General features: G+C 39.1%; 1 protein-coding gene across 3 annotated transcripts; it reads left to right on the plus strand.

The window, feature by feature from the left end:
* Positions 1-2,161: 2,161 nt before the first annotated feature.
* LOC146145493 (enteropeptidase-like) lies at positions 2,162-17,390 on the plus strand. 3 transcript variants are annotated; one of them, XM_083389502.1, is made up of 14 exons: positions 2,162-2,455; positions 3,274-3,437; positions 4,531-4,656; positions 5,344-5,447; positions 5,975-6,140; positions 8,010-8,230; positions 8,877-9,005; positions 9,575-9,703; positions 10,401-10,454; positions 11,230-11,377; positions 12,761-12,890; positions 14,140-14,374; positions 14,974-15,110; positions 16,425-17,390. In XM_083389502.1, exons 1-14 carry the CDS (start codon positions 2,267-2,269, stop codon positions 16,596-16,598), a joined length of 2,106 nt encoding a protein of 701 aa, XP_083245628.1. In that variant the 5' UTR covers positions 2,162-2,266; the 3' UTR covers positions 16,599-17,390. The 3 variants fall into 3 exon arrangements, with proteins under 3 accessions (XP_083245628.1, XP_083245629.1, XP_083245630.1); XM_083389503.1 differs by having other exon boundaries at positions 9,599-9,703; XM_083389504.1 differs by having other exon boundaries at positions 12,806-12,890; positions 16,425-17,389.
* Positions 17,391-18,470: the final 1,080 nt, after the last annotated feature.

Consider the following 18,470-nt stretch of genomic DNA (forward strand, 5'->3'; position numbering starts at 1 on the left):
ACGACCATCTTTGCTGCTTTGATATAGTCGCGCTTTATAGTGACGTCTTTACCAATAGTTGCGCTGAGCGTCCTGTCGCTCAAGCCGCGCAACAAAACCATTCATTCTTTATTGCCTTATCTTTGCCGGCTGGGTAGGCTATATTTCCGAGGTTTTGTAAACTATAAACAAATTCCCTTGTACTTTCGTTTTTCATTTGGACCCTCTCTAACAATGCGTCACGTTTGTCGAAACAACTGTTTACGTCGTTGGCCGCTAAAGCACGTTCGATTATTGTAGTAGACGATAACTGATAAAGGCTAGATTCGCCATCGCTAATATCAAATAGGAAATCTTTGTCAAGACATGCTAATAACAAATGTTTTTTTACATGCTCGTTCGCTGTGATGCATTTGCAATAAGACTCAAAAACGGTTAAAAACGATTTAAAATCAGCCACCACCGATAAAAAGTTGGTGGCAACGTAAACGAAATCATGCCTGCGTGTAGCGCTCCTCCCCTCAACTGTAGGGCCCTGACGTGCTCGCCAATTTGTTACGCCAAACTATCCAGAACTCTACTTAACGGCCTGTTGGCTGCCCGAGTACTACACGAGACGTATATTAGTGTTGTAATATAAGACGAAACAAGCGAACTTACACAAAGAATCATTAAACAATAAAATGACTTAATATATAAGCGGCCAATGACTAAATTCGGGCGTAAACAATGACGATCTTAAAAGCTCCTAATCCCAGCCTTGCCCCAACCTGACTATCCTTTAAACAAGTGTTCCCAAAACCACAAGTGTAACGAAAAAGGTGTGATGGCTTCCATAACGAAAGATAAAAAGGTGTTCACAGCAAACGTGATTAGTCTGTCCACGAAACAAAGAAATAAAGTTGTTTTCAGCACCTAGGGGACTGTTACTAAGAAGTTTATAGGTTAAAATAAAGTTAAAATTTACAACAAAGTTAAAATTTATTGATAAAGTCAAAATTTGTCAAATTATGGCTTTTGACAAAGTTTTTGTGTTTCTTGAGAGTAGTTTATGTAAATATCGTCGTGGAAGCATTGTAAATCAGGAACTGCGACACAATTAAACCATATTAACCCGTAAAAGCAGGAAAAATGTCAAAATGCCCACTTGGATCTGCAGTAACTTTTATCGCAAATTGTCTATTTTTTTTATTGGTTGTTACAAAACACTTCCTCTTCATAAACGTGGTCTTTTCGAAGATCAACAGTTTGAATTTTAGGAATAGCCTACTGAAATTCTGGAATACAAAAATGCCTAAGCAAGCTTAATCTATCGCCAAAAAAACGATGCACTTTTTAAAATCCATAATACACCTTGACTTTGCAACAAAATATCACGTTTGGGTCTGAAATCGACAAAATATTATGTTTGGGTAACTGGCATCAATTCAAGGAAGAACTGTGGCCTCTACAAACAAGCAATTTCGTTAGGTTAAAATAAAGTTAAAATTTGATAAAAATAAAGTTAAAATTTTTTTTTTTAGGTTAAAATAAAAATGGCCCTAGTGATTAGATAAAGTATATACATGTGAACGGTGAGATAGAGCGTGAAGAGGCAAGAAAAGTTAAGTGAGTGAAAACGCATAGAAACAATAAGGCAAAAACAACATACAACAAACGTTAACTCATTTTGTGCAACAATAGCACCTATCAAGAAGCGATAGGTTGGGAAGACCAGCCCATGAACTTTGTGAATTGCATCAGATATACTCGGAGTGTTTTATGGACCTGATTGAAAAACAAACATAGAAAGCGTCGGTAATGTATTTGCATAATTAAAACGGCCATTTCTAAACAGCATAGTTACAGGGCTGTTTTTGTAAGAAAGTTAAAAGTTTTGAAGAGATCCAACATATAATTTCTTCCCAATCGCTTTCAAATTGTTGACAACAAATATATGCGATATAGTTTCAGTATTAAAAAATTGGACCCTAAGGACTATTAGTCCGGGAGCTAGCAGAGATTTAAATAGCATGTGGTAGTACAAAAGGTTTGACTATTTAGAGCATAAAGGGCCCCACATGGACCCCAAAAGGCCGTTCCTAAGTTATGAATTTGGTGCGTATCAAAGTAACTCGCGACAAAATGTTGTTTGTTCGGGCCGATGTTCCGTCGATTCTAATCTTTCTTATCTTTCAGAATGTTTAGCACGGTGCCGCTGGCGGTTAGCAACCTAGAGTGACAAATAGGCCCCAAGGCGTTACTGAAATCTCGATTGCCCGCCTTCGAAAATCAAAACCGCTGAATCATGCCGACGTCATCGCCGCCTTACGCCGCCTGGGCAGCAGTCCTCGTTCTCGTGACGTCACGATGCTGTCTCGGCATCAACGTCACGGAAAAGTTCGTCGCTGCCTCGTATCCCCGTTCCAGCGAGAACCGTTCGCCGAATCTCGGCATTGCGGGACTTTACATTTTTCCGAGGAGTAACTCTCAGAAGGTAAACCTTTCACGTGTGGATAACAAAGCGTAAAACACTTATACTCAATAATTTTGTGTTTTTTTATCTTTATGGAGAATAATGTGCACAAAAGACTGAAAACGAAAATCATTAAAACTGTTGGTTTCGTAGTGGAATATAGTTATCACCAAACGATAAAAAACAGAAGATAATTGGAAACTTTTGAGTAGTTTGCATCTGTAAGCTTTTGTAGGCTCCTACTTTTGCTTTTGTTATATAGTAATTACAGCAACAGCAAAACACGTAGTCAACGTTTCGAGAGCTAAATTGAAAGCGATTTAGGAAAGATTTAAAACGAACAAACATTATTTATCTAACTTCACAAAGTTGTCATTCAATGGAAAATAATAACCCAGGGCCATTTGTCTGAACAATATACGTCCTCGACATAATTTTCACCAGAAAACATTTTGAGCGCTTTCATATTGGTGCCACATTTAGACAAGTTCAGAGAGGACATTACAATAACGACTTTGCGTAAATACTCCAGTGGTTCGCAACCGTTTTTTTTGTTCAATTGGTAAGCTTCTTGATAAAACTATTTGTGAGCGATTAGAGACCATTATATCAAATGACATTTTTCCAAATGTTTTAAGTTAATTGTGTTGATCCAGTTCCATTTATAGTAATATTTCAGTAAAATGCTCAACGAAATTTCCAATTGGGGTGCCGAAATCTATTTATTTTTTTAGGGCTGCCCTAAGCCATAAAAGATTGAGAATCATTGATATACTACATCGTTCATTTAAAAACTCTTGTTTTCGAGTGAGTTGGCTAAACGAAACTTTGTTGCTCAGGTGAAGGATTTCTTTCAAAACAGCGGAGGCCTGTTTTTGTACAACCAAGACAACTTCGAAGAGGTGGAAATCCAAGTGCCGTCGCGCGAAATTGAGTCGGGACGGAAAATAATCGAAATAGAGCGTCCCATTGAAGTGGTCGGCATTCCGCAGATGCAAGAAAGGTTGGGTGCTCGATTAATTAAGAGTTTTTGCTATTTGTAATGGCCGCTATGGGGTTGCTCAATAATAACTGATCGCGGCCGATACCCGATACCAAGGGATATAGTTTAGGTACTCAACTAAAACTAGGATGATACTGGTCACGCTACCAAATTGGTCTGTGCATTTTAGCCTTTTATGCGATCCAAATTCGAAAGATTAAACCTGAAAACGCTTTACATACACAACAAAAAACAAATAGACTTTCTAATTCAAATAGAATTTTCGGGTTATTATCTATAAAATTATAACCTTTGCACATATTATTTTGAACAATTTTGCTTATTTGGCCATGGTTAACGACTACGCTCGACACAAATATGCACCTGCATGCCCAAGGTCATGTGTTCAAACCTCACGCGGATCATCCAAGTCTTAGGTAACAAAATGGATACTTATTTGCGTTAAAAGCAAATTGGCGTTTTATTTACCGCGCCTATAGCTGACGCAACTTTTTGCGTGGATCCATTGGTTCAATAAAATTTACTTAGCGGACAATTTTTTAAAGATAAACGTCCTTGCAATGAAAATAGCTTAAAGAAGTATCACAACAAAACACAATAAAACATACACAGAGTGGTGAAACCAAAGGCAAGTTTTGAGATGTTTTCATTGTTGCACTAAATTCCATTTACCTATTCTGGGTTGGATTCAAAACCTATATCGCTCGCGGACTCCCTAAAGTTGTTACATGCACCCTTATTGGCCCGCGAACCCCTCTTTGGTGACTCTATACTGTTTTTGCTGTTACTTTATACTGGTTTTGCCGTTTCTCGTGTCTACTTATTTAAGGCGTAGGGTCCTAGGTTTGCATATGGACGTAAGCAGGTAGATAAAAGATGGCGCACTGCTATATATTCGCGTTTTAGTTGATATTCGTTTGTTTCGCTTACTAACATATTTGTATAAATTGTATTTGCTTTAACTCCAATTGCTTGTTTTCTAGTCTAAAATACCTGTCTGAAGAAGTAGCCATGTATGAAAACGGCCACGACGTTGAATTGGTAACACCTTACACTTTTAAACTTAAAGCCTGCATTTGTGTTTGGCTCTCAGTGAGATTGTGGGCAAACGTACGAACCACACCTGCCAAGTGAGGAAGCCCTACACCTGCAAGAAAATCCTCCGCACGGCCTATCAAGGATACTGCCGGATGGGATTTTACAACAGGCCGTGCACGAGGTAAGGTCGACCGTTATTACTTTGATATTAGAATTTAGGCCAGGGCTATATGGAGTTGGAGTCAGGCTTGGGACTCGACAGGGTGGGTTTATTAGTATGGCGTCCGATGTGCGCTTACGCACTAGCAAGTTACGGAAAAGATGAGGCTGTAAGTTGTAAAGGTGGAACAGCATAAGGTGAAATATTTTCGACCAACGCATGGGGGGCAAAAAGTTTGAACTTTTTTGTTCAGCTTTTGCCATTGTATTAACTGTCTTAAATATTTTTTTTTAAATTAACTGCTGAATACAAATAACAATGCTATAGCAAACCGTTTCGAGGAGCAACTGAATGACTGTTAACGCAATACTTAAAAAAACATTTCAAAGAGCAACTGTCTAAAATTAGTAAAACTACATTAACGTATAGTAAATCTAATATTAACTATACAATACTACATCGTTTGTGATTTAACAGTGACCTTCAATGACAAGTTGAAGGTGTGGCATGCCTGTGATCGACTGTTGTGGTACTACTCATAAATGCTTAAAACAAAACAAATTATTAGAAGTAAAAAAATTATAAATGTTTGGGGGGCGATGGCCCCCCAGGCGCCCCTTGGCTACGCCCATGTTTTGTTTGTATTTCCGTGGAAAACCTAAGGCGTAATACAGTCGATAAACTTTCGGTGCAACATTGCGCTTTCAGATTTCGAAATCAGTTGGTAGACGATACTTGCCACGCAACGTTCAACGAATGCTGCGAAAACTATGTGCTTGGCGCCAGTGGATTTTGTGAGCTCGAAGGATCAGGTGAGGCAAAAGAAAACGACGACTGAAATGCTCTTTCCTGGCTACCATACGCTGCAAAAATAAAAATAAATAATGACAATTTAATAAACATTTTTTAACATAGGAGTAACGTCATTTGGCATCGGATCCAATCACGACATATTTTGTCCAACACATTTGGTTTAAGTATCAGACATCCCTAAATGAATATTTTTTACCGTATGGAATACTTTTGGCAGAGGAAATAATAGAAGGAAATAATAGAAGGGTCAAAAATAGAGAAGAGTAATTTTCAGTCTATAATTGACGAAAAATTAATAGAAGACGATTTGTGTAAGGGGTAAATAGGACTACCAATTTATCAAAATTTTATACGCCTAATATTTATTCCAAGGGGTTAAGTGTACAGCACAGCCTCAAGTCAAGAATAGTTTTAATCTCCTCACGTAAAATGATATGTTTCATATGCTGACGCTACCAGGCATCATAGTACCCTATAAACATAAGCTCTTTGGGTACTTATTTAATGTGAGGATATTTGTTCTTAGGTAGCGTATGCGGTCCTAGGGTGATCACGAACAGTTCCGGCGTCCTGACTTCGCCAGGCTACCCGAAAGAATACGGGGAGGACCTAGACTGTAGCTGGGTGATCCGAGGACCTCCGAGATCGCGAGTGATCATGCAATACGTGGACGTGAAAATTGAAGACGGATTGTGAGTTTTTACCACTTATGTTTGTTGTACATTCGCGCCTATGCGACAAACCTTCATCGGAGCTTTTGGACGCCCTGATGAACACGATTTAGATTTAGAGCAGAGTGGCCCTGGTATTGCTTTTCAGTAGTGGCCGGAGCAGTTAGTAAAATCACACCACAACCGTTGTTTTTATTCTTGACCACCATCTGCACAAGTAAAAATGTTCGAAGTATTTTAAATTAATGCGCTTAACAACAACTTATAACGAAAACAGTGCATTTGAATATTAGCTATTACTCTGCAGGATTATAGTTCAGGAAAATATTATTTAAAAAAATATTAAAGCGTTGAGTCGCAAACCTTGAATAAAAAGTACTTCTAGTTGATAAAATTATTTATTATTATTATTTACATTGGGATCTAAGCCTGTTCCAACACTTCTATTTGTCGATCTTATTATAAGATCGACAATTATCTTAGTAGCTGAACTAAGTTACAATTTCCAAATAAAACTACAAAGGTTATAAAGTGATCTAAAACAACTTTTTTTCCATCGAAGCAGAATATTATAGTTACGCAAATTTGCATCATTAGTTTTGCTTGGAATCGTAATTCGAATTGTTTAGTATTCTGCATTTGTTGAATAAAGTTGTTTTAGATCTTTTTTGCAACCTTTGTGGTTTTGTTTGAAAGTACTAACTTAGTTAGACTAAGCTGAACCACTTTTGAAAGTAAGGAATCTCCCACAGACAATGAAGTTGGACTACTGAGATAATTTTTTAACTTAAATAAAAAAGAGATTTGGGCACGAGGACAGATGTCCCCGCTAAGGTAAGGTGACCGTCCGTTAAATATTAGGAAATTCCAAAACCAATTACACTTGTCGAAACCACGTTTCCAAGTGGCAGCAGCGATGTTGTCAACTTTTAATTGAATCCTAAATGTTTTGTCGCGGGTGTGTTGCGGCTTAATTACTGCTCTAGACATACGTTTGGACATTCAATGAGGAAAATTAAACAAAAAGAGGATTAGCCTGGTTTATTTTGGGATGCGGTGTCTCGTTAAGGGATGTTTACTTCGTAAACGTGACCATGTTTACCCACGGTTTACGAAATCGGTTTACGAATTTAAGCGTTCCAAAACATATAATTTATTTAGTGCAGCACATTATCGTGCATGCAGTAAAAGTTAATATTGTGTAAAAAATAAGAAACGTATGTAAAAAATATAACGAAATTCGTCATAAACGTAAGAAATTGTATTTTGCCACCCTTGAAACTATAGTAATGGTTCTTAACCTTTATAGGGTCCTTTGTTCGTGGGTGGTAGTACATTTAAGTTAGGCTACTGTTTCTCTTTTGGTAAATTATGTCTGACCTATCTAACATATCAATAAATATCTGTAGAATATCTAATAATAATTCGATTTTAAATAAACACAAAAAATATAGTACCTAATTTCAATCCCACCATAAAATTTACAACAAACTACCCCAGATAACCACAGGATAATAAGCGCTGCCAAGGCCCATCCTTTAACAAAAAACACCGCATGTACTTCAAGTCGACACATTTTAAACGTTAACACAATGCTATTTACCCTCTGTTCGGCTTTGACGTTCTTACCACGTCTGACTACAACCTCCAGCCTTTATAATTTATTTAATGCACCTTAAGATTTATTCGAAACGTTTAAAATCCTATACCTACTTCTGCATGGGCTTTTATATTTATTCTACGTCCAACTGCAATCTTCACTCGTTATGCTCAAAAATGGAATGTATATACTTTTTCAAATAATTTATCGACTGTTTTATCGGATTTTAATCGCATCACTACGACGAAAGGCGAAGAAAAAAACAAATGATCCTTTAATTTTCGCTTCAGCGGAGTTTGCAACTATGGCGAGGGGCACTGTTACGACAACTGCCAGTTCGACTGGGTGCGCATATCCGGAGTGTCGGGAGCCTCAAAGCCGCGGACTCTATGTGGAAGCATCGTGCCAATGACTTGGTTTCGAAGCGTCTCGAACGAAGCGACCGTCTCGTTTCATTCTGACGACTCCAACGGCGGAAGGGGATTTAAGCTGGTTTTTAACATCGTCGCAGGTATAGATCGGCGTTTTGAGATGCATAATTTCAATGGTATGAGCTCGGGATGTCCGATAATATCAGATTGGAATCGATACCCGATGCTTTGTAGTAGTGATACTCGTCCGATACTAGGGTGGTATCGGGCCCGATCCGATATCAAATTAATACACGCATTTAAACATGATTTAACTTCCAACGCAACGATTCAAATTTGAAAGGTAAATTTCTCACAAAAGTATATTAGGTATCGGGCATTCCTAGTATGAAGGTATAGTGAACTGCAATACCTACTGAAATCTTCGTTCATGGAGAACTCGCTTTGAATGCATAAATATTGTAAACTGTAATATGGGTTCGCCTAAAAACACAAGTTTTTTTGTTCAATTTTTATATTTTACCAGTCAATTTAAATGTCTTAAACGACACAATTGGGACTTGATATTGTTTAGTACACATTAATATTGTTTGTTTAACATTGACCATATTATTTTGTATAAAAATTCGAATACCACATTTGAGGCAAGATACTACATAAAACAGTTGACTTATTAGAGCTCAAATTCACACGTTAAGAGATCTGTTTCCCCTTTCTCTCGCTACAACACCAGTGAGCCATACGTTACTGTTTGTGTCGCTGACAAGAGATGCTTATTTTCACCAGAAAACGACATCATTCCTCTGAGGAGCTGCACACTCGGCCGGGTCTGGAGGCTGTGCCATCGCGAGTGCGCCCTGACCTGCGATTCCTTGGCGCCGAGCCGATTCGGAACCTGGAACATTTGCACTAAAAGTGCGGTAGGCTCCGTGGCACCGCTGGTCTTCTCGCATTTATCTGTCTGTCTGTATATGCTTGCAGCTAGTGCACGCTTAAATTCCGAGAGGCAATAATGATCGTTTTTTTTTCGAGATCGGTTTTCTTGTAAGGGGTAAAAAGGTAGCCTGCCTAATTCGTTTGACGATGGATAAAACAGGACAAATGAGACAATATTCACGGCGTAATGCATAACAAGGCATTTTCGACATTATAATTGTCTAGAGCGATAAAAGGATACTGCTTTTTGAGTGAACATTTGATCGACTTAACTGCAGGGCCTTTCTGTTTATCAGTGTGCTTTATTTTAGCTAGCATTCCTAAAATCATGGCTTCACTGCCTTTTACGAACTAAAAGCGCAGAAACGCATAGAAAAATTAAAAAATTGCAGATTTTTGTTTCTTCGGGTTAAATATGCTACTTAACCTTAAGCTGGCTGATTTAAACTCTTAAGCTTTCGCGCCTACAGCTTTTGTATAGCTTTTTACGCAAACGTTGCGCTGTATTGGTAACTCGACACTTAGTTCGGGATGTTATGACGTAATAGGTGACGGCACGAACCATCTTGTAGATGCCTCGCAGATGTCTGACGTCACGTGCGTGCCGGGATGCGTCTGTCCCGACGAACGACCCATTTGGCATCAAAACAAGTGCATCAAAATGGAGGACTGTCAACGTAAGTGGTGGTTACGTACTGTGGCATGAATTGGCGTACGGTTATTTCTCGACTCGCTCCTCTCTGAGCCTGCATAGCTCAGTTGGTAGAGCGACGGTCACGGTAAGGCCGGAGGTCGTGAGTTCGAGGATCACTAATGGTTGTTTTTCTGGCATGCCTTACGTGCATTTATCGACAGATTTGGTGAGTCTGACATGGCTTTTCGGTGTACTAAGATACGCAAGCCGTAATCGTTGGCTAACTAGCAACTTCAGGAGGGCTAGTTGACAGTTGCTGAACACATATGTGTATTAAGTGTAAGTTTTCAGATATCCGTTCAGCGGCGTAATCGGTGTTCTTTCCAAAAAAAAAAATGAATTCAAAATTCGAAACACTGCGAATAACTATAGAAATGTAGGAAAATCAAAATATACGAAAAACTACATATTGTGGCCACATAGTATCTCCTTGTTTTGTGTATTTGTATGAGTTTGTGCATTTTGTCCTGTTTTGGAGAAAATTTTGCTGCGCACGTCGGTTGCGGAACAGTTGCGGATGCTTTAGTGTGCATAAACGATTGTGCCAACGGATAAATGAACAAAAATATGAATCTATAAGAACAAAAGCTTTTCAGGCACCCTTGAGCATTAGAAGCGTTGATAAATTACCTAACAAAATCTATATAAAGCAAACTATAAAAGTAAAACTTTTATTGCAGGTTCGAGATTTAAGTGCGGGATACCGTTGGATCAACCGTCACCAAAGATTATCGGTAGGTTTTTGTAATCTGAGTAAAATTAGGGATATCTTATTATCCAACGCGAAATATTGCGGTCTGATGTGCCAAGGAACTATAATGCGCTGTTTGGCAAAAAAAATACTGTACCCACTGTTTGTGTCAATTGTCTTCCAAGAACCTTACCATCATACTAACGTTTGTTGAGCCTTATTCGTCCGATATTATCCCTCAAAAAAGTTGTTTTAATGTAAATAAACTGCAATCGGCGACCCTACTTGGTTATGCCCTTAACGCATATAGCTAGGGCTCTATAGCTCATTTTGTGAAACAATAGCTACGAATCTTGCTGAAGATTGTATTTTCGGTCATTGTTTTGTTTTAAAAATCGTAGTTGAATGATTAAAGGTCAAAAAGATAAGATTAGCTTGATTATGCATTGAAATGTGTAAAAGGTCGAGTAGACCGACGTCATCATAAATTAGATGTTTCGATACGAACCTGTATCATCTTCATTTAATGTGACTGAGCAGTAAATCAACGCCTTACTGAAGATGACACAACTTCGTGTCGAAACGTCTTAATTAAGATGATGTCGATCTATACTAGACATTTTTGGCTTTGCAATTCATTTTATCAAGCTACATTACAGATCCGTGCACATAGTGTAACCAAAGTAAGATTATTATATTTAGGCAAATGTGCAAGGATGCTCAGTAAACCTCCGATGTTTATCTCCGATATCCAGTACAGTTATTACCGTCTTCCCAATGCGCCGCTGTACACTCATCAGACGCTTTTGTATACGCAGGAGGCAAAACGGCAAGGGACGGAGCCTGGCCGTGGATGGTACAAATCACAACAAACAACCAGTATTCGGACTGCGGCGCCACTCTGGTGTGCTCTGATTGGGTGATAACGGCCGCGCACTGCTTCCTGGATAAAGAGACGTGGTCTATGTAAGTTCAAAGTACAGATGCGTGGCCTCCGGTATAACTACTATGTGTTCAGTCGATTTGGATGGCGAGGTTTAGATGCCAGAGCCCTTATTATGAGAGAAAACGACTTGAATTTTTATGACGTTATGTGGCTGTTTTCTGTGATAAAAGTTTAATAATCGTCGATTTAATTTGGTTTAGGTACGTAACATAGGCGTGATGTTATCTAGAGCAGGGGTCCGCAAATACGGGGTCGCGACCCAATTTGGGTCGCGGGACCATTCAGCTTGGGTCGCGAAAGCCTTATTAATAGAGTCCTATATTTTGTTCTTGTTAATAGAGGCCTATATTTTAAGTTTTCTAATGTTTCCATTAGTACACTGAATTGTATACAAGATAGCCGTCTTACTTTGAGCGCGACTAAAATTGTCACGCGAAATATATACACTAAGCCCCGTAAAACGTCGTGAGTGTTCGTTCGATCCAGGTGATGGCAAAGAGCGCTTGCATTCCAACACTATTTTGGCCATTACCACCCCAAACTGATCTGCTTACCGCAATCTGGCTTTATTTCTTGGTATATGATTTTTAAAAAAACTCTCTTTCATTTTTTTATCCCGTTTCTGTAATCAAAGCGTCGTAAGCACGTTGTTCTCTTCGTTACATCGTGTCCCAAATCCTTAGATGCGAGCCTTATAATGTTGAGTTTCCTAAATCGATTGCGATGAGACGTCGGGCATTTTTAGTGATTCGCGCAAAAAAATCATTACACACCTTGCCAGTAATTATTGCACTAAGAAAGCGCAATAGCGGACGTGTGTTGAAGGGGTTATGGCGGGGAATTGGTGGGGCTGCAAGCCTGCAACCCATATTGGTTGCCAAATCATATTTGTCATCCGAATGAGATATCAAAAGTAGTAAAATTCAAGGCTTCTTTTCAGTTGTGTTACAGAACCCTTTCTCTTAAAAAACGCATTTTCTCTTTAAAAACGCAACATATAGATCAGTCTTAATGAATAGAAACACAATAAATTACTGTGTTTTTTTAGCAAAGCTATTGCATTAAAAACAACTCGAAGTAGTTGGGTCGCGAGACCTCGGTACTAGCAATTTTGGGTCCCGCCAAAAAGTATTTGCGGACCCCTGATCTAGAGGAGGCAGAATATTTTAGAGAAATCAGCATTCAAATACACAAAGGCACAAACGGCAATACACTTATTTCTTGTTTTGCACAGAGCTAAAAAATGGACTGTATATAGTGTACAAGACTGAGTGAGCACGGCTTATTAGTTAACTGATAGTATTATGACATTTCCCTACTCCCTTGCTGTGTATATAGGCAGGGCACTTTTTCTAAGCTACGATGCCATTATTTTTTATTGACGTGTGTCGCGTTTTTTTTAGTTTCTTGATGCAACGAAACCAAACTCATGTACCTTTGCCCCGCAGGCCGGAAAAGGTGGACAGACTGCTCTATTGGTTCCACCTTGGCAAGTACTGGAAGCACGAACAAGAGGACGGGCGCAGGTCGGAGGTAAGAAACGCAAGCTATCGAGGCACGAAAGCAAGGGTGGCCAACCAGTCAGTGCCCAAGAGCACCACTTCTGCTGTGTTAACCGCAAAGTGCCACACCTTACAAATGTACAGAAATAGCTCTAAAAAGCCGTTTTTTGCTCAGCCTAATTTATTATGAATGTTACTCACCAAAATGATAGTGAAAAAGTTACGAGACATTACTGTCATGTCTATTCTAGTACTTGGCGGGTCGACTTAACTACAATCTAAAAAAAAAAATTAAAGAGCCGCATAAAACCGATCGAAAAGCCGCGTGTGGCTCGCAAGTCGCGTGTTGGCTACCCCTGCACTAAAGGGTTTGTTTACGTCGGCATTCGCTGCCATATAACACAACGTGGCGCGTCAAAACAGATCGACGTCGGCGTATATTTACGTTGGCGGCGAATGCGTTGCTTGACGCGCAACAGCTGGACCTCGCATCCGCGGCTCGACCCTTGGGTCTTGGCCACGTATAGCTGGCATTTCGCTACCACTATGCTCACGGTGCTGTGTGAAGGATTTCGTCGCTATCTTTATTGTTACAATCACGGGGGGACCGTTCAGTAACTTTGCGAACCACAGAAAACGATTTTGCAGTTAATGCGACTGTTAACCTTCTTTGTAAAGGGTATTTTTCAAGATTTTTCAAAAGTGACTGTCGACTGCTAGTTCGTCCGCCTGTTTTTTTTAGCGTGTAACACAATTTGGGTGTTTCCATCGTAGTTTAAATATTAATTTTTGTCTGACAACTCAAGACCAATCGGATAGTGTGCAAAAGTATAATGTTTTCTCAATATTCTTTAGCGTTGAATATTTTCTGTAAAATTACTTTTAAGATCAAAGTCACACCATGGCTAAAATCGGATCAGAACAATACCAACCTAGTATCGAACGGGTCTAGATACGACCACTTGGCACCTGGTATCGTACCTCATACTATCGGACACTCCTACATTATAAACCTTGAAAAGTTGTGCAAAAAAAAAAATAATAATACCGCATACCACAACGCATATTGTTTGGGTTAGGGTGCGGGTTAGCGTTTGGGTGAGGGTGGGTCAAGTAATATTATGTTTGTTATTAATAATAACTTGACCCACCCTCAACCAAACGCTAACCCGCACCCTAACCCAAACAATATGTGTTGTGGTATGCGGCATTTGAAGAAAATTTTTTTTTTATTAATTTTTACGTACAATAGTGAAAGAGCGCCAAACCTTTTTCTAAAGGCCTATAGAGCAAAGCAGATCATCCTCCACCCCAACTATGATTTCGACACCGACACCAACGACATAGCCCTAGTCAAATTGGACGGCTACGTGAAGAACATCGACAGCATTCGGCCGATCTGCCTTCCCGACTTACTTGACCTAAACGTGAACACCGAGCGCCAAATGAACGCGACCGAATTCCGACCCAACTTCAATGACACGTGCATCGTGACCGGCTGGGGAGCCACCCGAAGTAAGATCGAATGTTAGGCGGAAAAAAATAAATGTAAAAGGGGTTCTGAAGCGATTTAAGATTGTTGGCGTTAGTATCGCCGCGCCTTAAAACGTTAGGTTAATTGAATGGTAGAAATTAGCGTTCGTCAGAAACATCGCGCTACCAGTTTTTAATAAGCTACACGCTGACGTATTATAGTCAGTCATATTTATCTTTTATCACGCAACCTGAATCCATATCATTTTGCCTTATTTTACCAAAAACAACCGTCTTGCCAATTGGAAGTTAAAAAGACTATGTCAGGCGTAAATTTTTAAACGACAATTTGTCCGGATTAACCAAAATATGGCAACTCATCTCTCAATTAGATGTCTTGTTTTTTTTTTGTGTTTTTTACCCATATTTTAACAAAACACTTGGTTTACCTGTATAAGAGTGTCATTTTAACGCGTGCATCCTTAAATATGATTAGGACATTACATGAAACACATTTAAATGACAATCATTGCCTTTAGGAAACGCAGTGAAATACAACGACCATGACCTTTAGATGGACACCTCAACAGATAGTTGTGACATAATTATGATAAATAAACTTAAACATCGTTAACTTGCAGACGTTGGGCCAACGGCATCGAAACTGAAGGAATTGCGAATGCCAATGAAACCCGACAAGCAATGCAGCAGCTACAACTCGTACGTTTGGCGGAAGATGATTTGCGCCGGTGGAATTGTCGACAACGATACGTGCAAGGTTTGACAACGATACGTAAAAAGAGCGCCATTTTCCAATGTTGTAAACAATTTATTTTAAAATGATGTCCCAGTCAAGTCGTTAGTGAAAAATCTTAAGTCCAAGTCAAGTCATTTTTGAAAAATAACAAGTCAAGTCCAAGGCATAATTAGAACAAGTTAAAGTCCATTCCTTCTTATAATATTAAACGTTAAACTATTAAAATTGGTAAATTAGCCCGATTATGAACAATACCCTGTACTAAAAAATCCAAAAATCCAACGTATTGAAAAATGTTTGACGTGCAAATCTTAAGATGGATAACTCAATTTTATAATGAAAAATGCTTAGCGAAAACACAATATTTCAACCCAAGTCCTTTTTCCAAAAGACTCAAGTCAAGTTGAGTTTGTCCAAAAACTTAGGTCAAGTCATTTGAAACCAGTGACTTTAAGTGTACTCAAGCCAAGTCATTGACATAAGTCATTACAACACTGCCATTTTGCGTCAGTATTTAAGAAATGTCTAACAGCATTACTGATTATAATGCTTGGTTCGAATCTTCAACTTTGTTGCATCATCGATTTGGCAAACCTGAGAACTCACAGTTTTTAGTTTCGGGACAAAATTACAAGCATTTATTTAATGTCCTTTTTTAGTTCATAAACATCGCGTGATTTGTGCATCCTATATATATGTTGCAAACAACACAACAAACAAGTAAAGTATTTAAAAATCTCCAAATATTAGCAGCACCCACTTTAAAGAAATATATCTGGCACAATATATTCTGTATTTATGACTCGGAACGAATTTTTAAATACTTATTGACTAAATAAATCAGCATAAGCACAACATACCATTTTACAAAGTCACCATGTATAATAATTAATGAAATGTCTGTCTTAAAAATCCATCTAGCAACTCACCGTAGGAATACGATTAAGCGCAGCTTCCATACGTGTTAGTTACAATCAGGGCTGCGGAGGCGGTTAAAAATAACTCGAGTCCGACTCCGGCCAAATGTGCGATTTTAATGAGTCAAATTAACAGCCTTACCCATTTATGTTTGAACAAACAGCAATATAATTTATCCACCCGCAATACATGCTTGAAAAATTTTCCACTATATATTCTATTTCCACTATTTACAGTGTGTGGCATTATCAGTGTTTAAATTCAGTACTGCGCATGCGCACGTCGGACTCGGTACTCGGGTAGTCTTACATGGTCTTCCTCGAGACCCGAGTCGGACCCCTGCAAAACAAACCGACTCCGTCGAGTCCCGAGTCCGACTCCGTAGCTCTCGTTACAATCGTCAAAATTTCGTTTCAGGGAGACAGCGGCGGCCCCTTTATGTGCAGAAGGAATCGACGTTGGTTCCTAGACGGCGTTACCAGTTTTGGCGACGACTGCGGAACTAAAAAGCCGGGAGGCTACACGAGAGTCAGTAACTACATCCCGTGGATCCGTCGCTATATTGGATTTAACTGTGGCAAGCCTACGTAAACTGACCTAGTCTGTTCAAATGCGCTTAAGCATCGCTTTCCGGATCCAGGCCATTTCCGCGTCCAAAAAAACGCTAAATTTTAACCTGCCAATATTTTTAGAAGCAGATTAAAGAAAGGCTACTAAATCCTGAGATTTGACTTGTTTTCTTATGTTATGAGATATACTTAATTAAAGTTACTTGTAACAGCCAACTTAACTGCCTAACTAGGCTGAGTTTTTTCTGCATACCAGCTATACCCGACAAAACAGTTGCAAGTGCTCTTGCCATTTGAAGTTTGTCTTTACCTTATTTTCGCAGCATTTATGTTCCACAGCGCCACTTTTCGCACTTCCTGGATCTTTTGGTTTTCTGTACATTTTATTTTTTTATAATTATGTGGAGTGCTTGACTTTACTGCTGACAAAATTAAACCAGTTGTTGAGACTGGAAATATTGTTAAACTACATTACGTTTCAGTATACCTTACAATTTTCACTTCTATCCCAAAATCACAAATACGCTTGATAAATGACTTAAATTTCTATATTTCCACATTTTAAAGCATTAACTGTAGATGCGTTATGTTTACCCTGTGCATGGCGATTTTTTCTTGTGCCTTTCTTTTCTGCTTTTGTTAAATACGCCTGGCCATTTTATTGCCAAATAAACGTTGCTATTGCGGCTTAAAATCCAAATAAAAGCTCTTTCTTTAAAGAATGCGCAAGTATTGAAAATATTGTCTTAGTGCATCGTTTTTAAACAACAAAGGTGAGACTAAATCATGCAGTAGTAGGCCTACAATATTATTCGTAAGCCGATAACCAACATTTTGCGAATATTTGCGCATTTTTTTGTGGAAACGATACATTTTCGAGTCTGACTCGGGACTCGAAGTAAGACTACACGTAAAACTACCAGAATCCCCAGTCCGACGTGCATATGCGGAGTAGCAGGTTTTTAATCGATAAGGCCGCAAACTGTAAAACGTAAAGGTTGCATGTATTGTGGGTGAATGAATTATTTGACACCCCTATGAGTGGATCGAACATTTGACCGGGGTCTGACTCTGGTCCATTTATGTGGCCGGAGTAGGGTTATTTTTAACCGACTCCGACATCCACTCTTTTAAGCAAGCGAGCTGTTGACAAAAATGCAACTTTCTTCTCCAATTTAAAAAGAAAATTGGCAAGATACCGTGTTCGCTCTTGTACGTGTAAAGCACAACCCTTTAATATACAAGTGTATTATAAGATGGCACTTAATCGTGACGCAACGACTACGTCACAGTCACTCAGACGGTGACGTCACACAGGCACGCGCGACGAGAAGGTGCGAGAGAGAGAGAAGAGACCTATGTACAAAACGAGGGGGCGAAAATGTTATGTTTGGAATACCAATCAGGTAGTTTTGCGATTCCAGGTTTGGAACTGCCATCTGGAAAAATGTGTGACGCTTTTTTGAATTGCCGTTGTTTCAAAAATTTCAACAAAACAATTAAATGAAGGATATACCCCTTACTTAATGTTATTAATTGACAATCATTGGTCAGCTGACTAAAGTGAGAAGTTTGTGTAGGAGTACTGATGGCATATTAAGGGCGGGGACCTGCTATATTTCACGCAAACAAAATGGGGGCCTCAGAGTCATAAATTTTAAGAACCACCACTTTAGAGGCGACGGTCATCAGATGTGTGTGCTTTAGAATAGCTGATTTTTTGCTGCGCCAAATATTAATTCCACAATGTCGGATGAGTTTCAGCGAAGTAGAAACTGCCGAGAGTCGATAAAAAGGGGACATTTCTGCGAAGGCAAAAAATCTGATTGCAAAAAATGTATCTCAGGTTTGCATGTTGGAAACGCGTTTGTGTGTAACGTTGTGTGCCGCGTCT

Source organism: Ascidiella aspersa, chromosome 5, assembly GCF_963924565.1.
Source record: "Ascidiella aspersa chromosome 5, kaAscAspe10.2, whole genome shotgun sequence".
NCBI classification, from domain to species: domain Eukaryota; kingdom Metazoa; phylum Chordata; class Ascidiacea; order Phlebobranchia; family Ascidiidae; genus Ascidiella; species Ascidiella aspersa.

Coding starts and splice junctions, on each gene's coding strand:
- LOC146145493 (XM_083389502.1), top strand. CDS start 2,267: ATGCCGACGTCATCGCCGCCTTACGCCGCCTGGGCAGCAGTCCTCGTT. Junction 4,657..5,343: donor TACAACAGGCCGTGCACGAG/GTAAGGTCGACC, acceptor TTGCGCTTTCAG/ATTTCGAAATCAGTTGGTAG. Junction 8,231..8,876: donor GGTTTTTAACATCGTCGCAG/GTATAGATCGGC, acceptor TATTTTCACCAG/AAAACGACATCATTCCTCTG.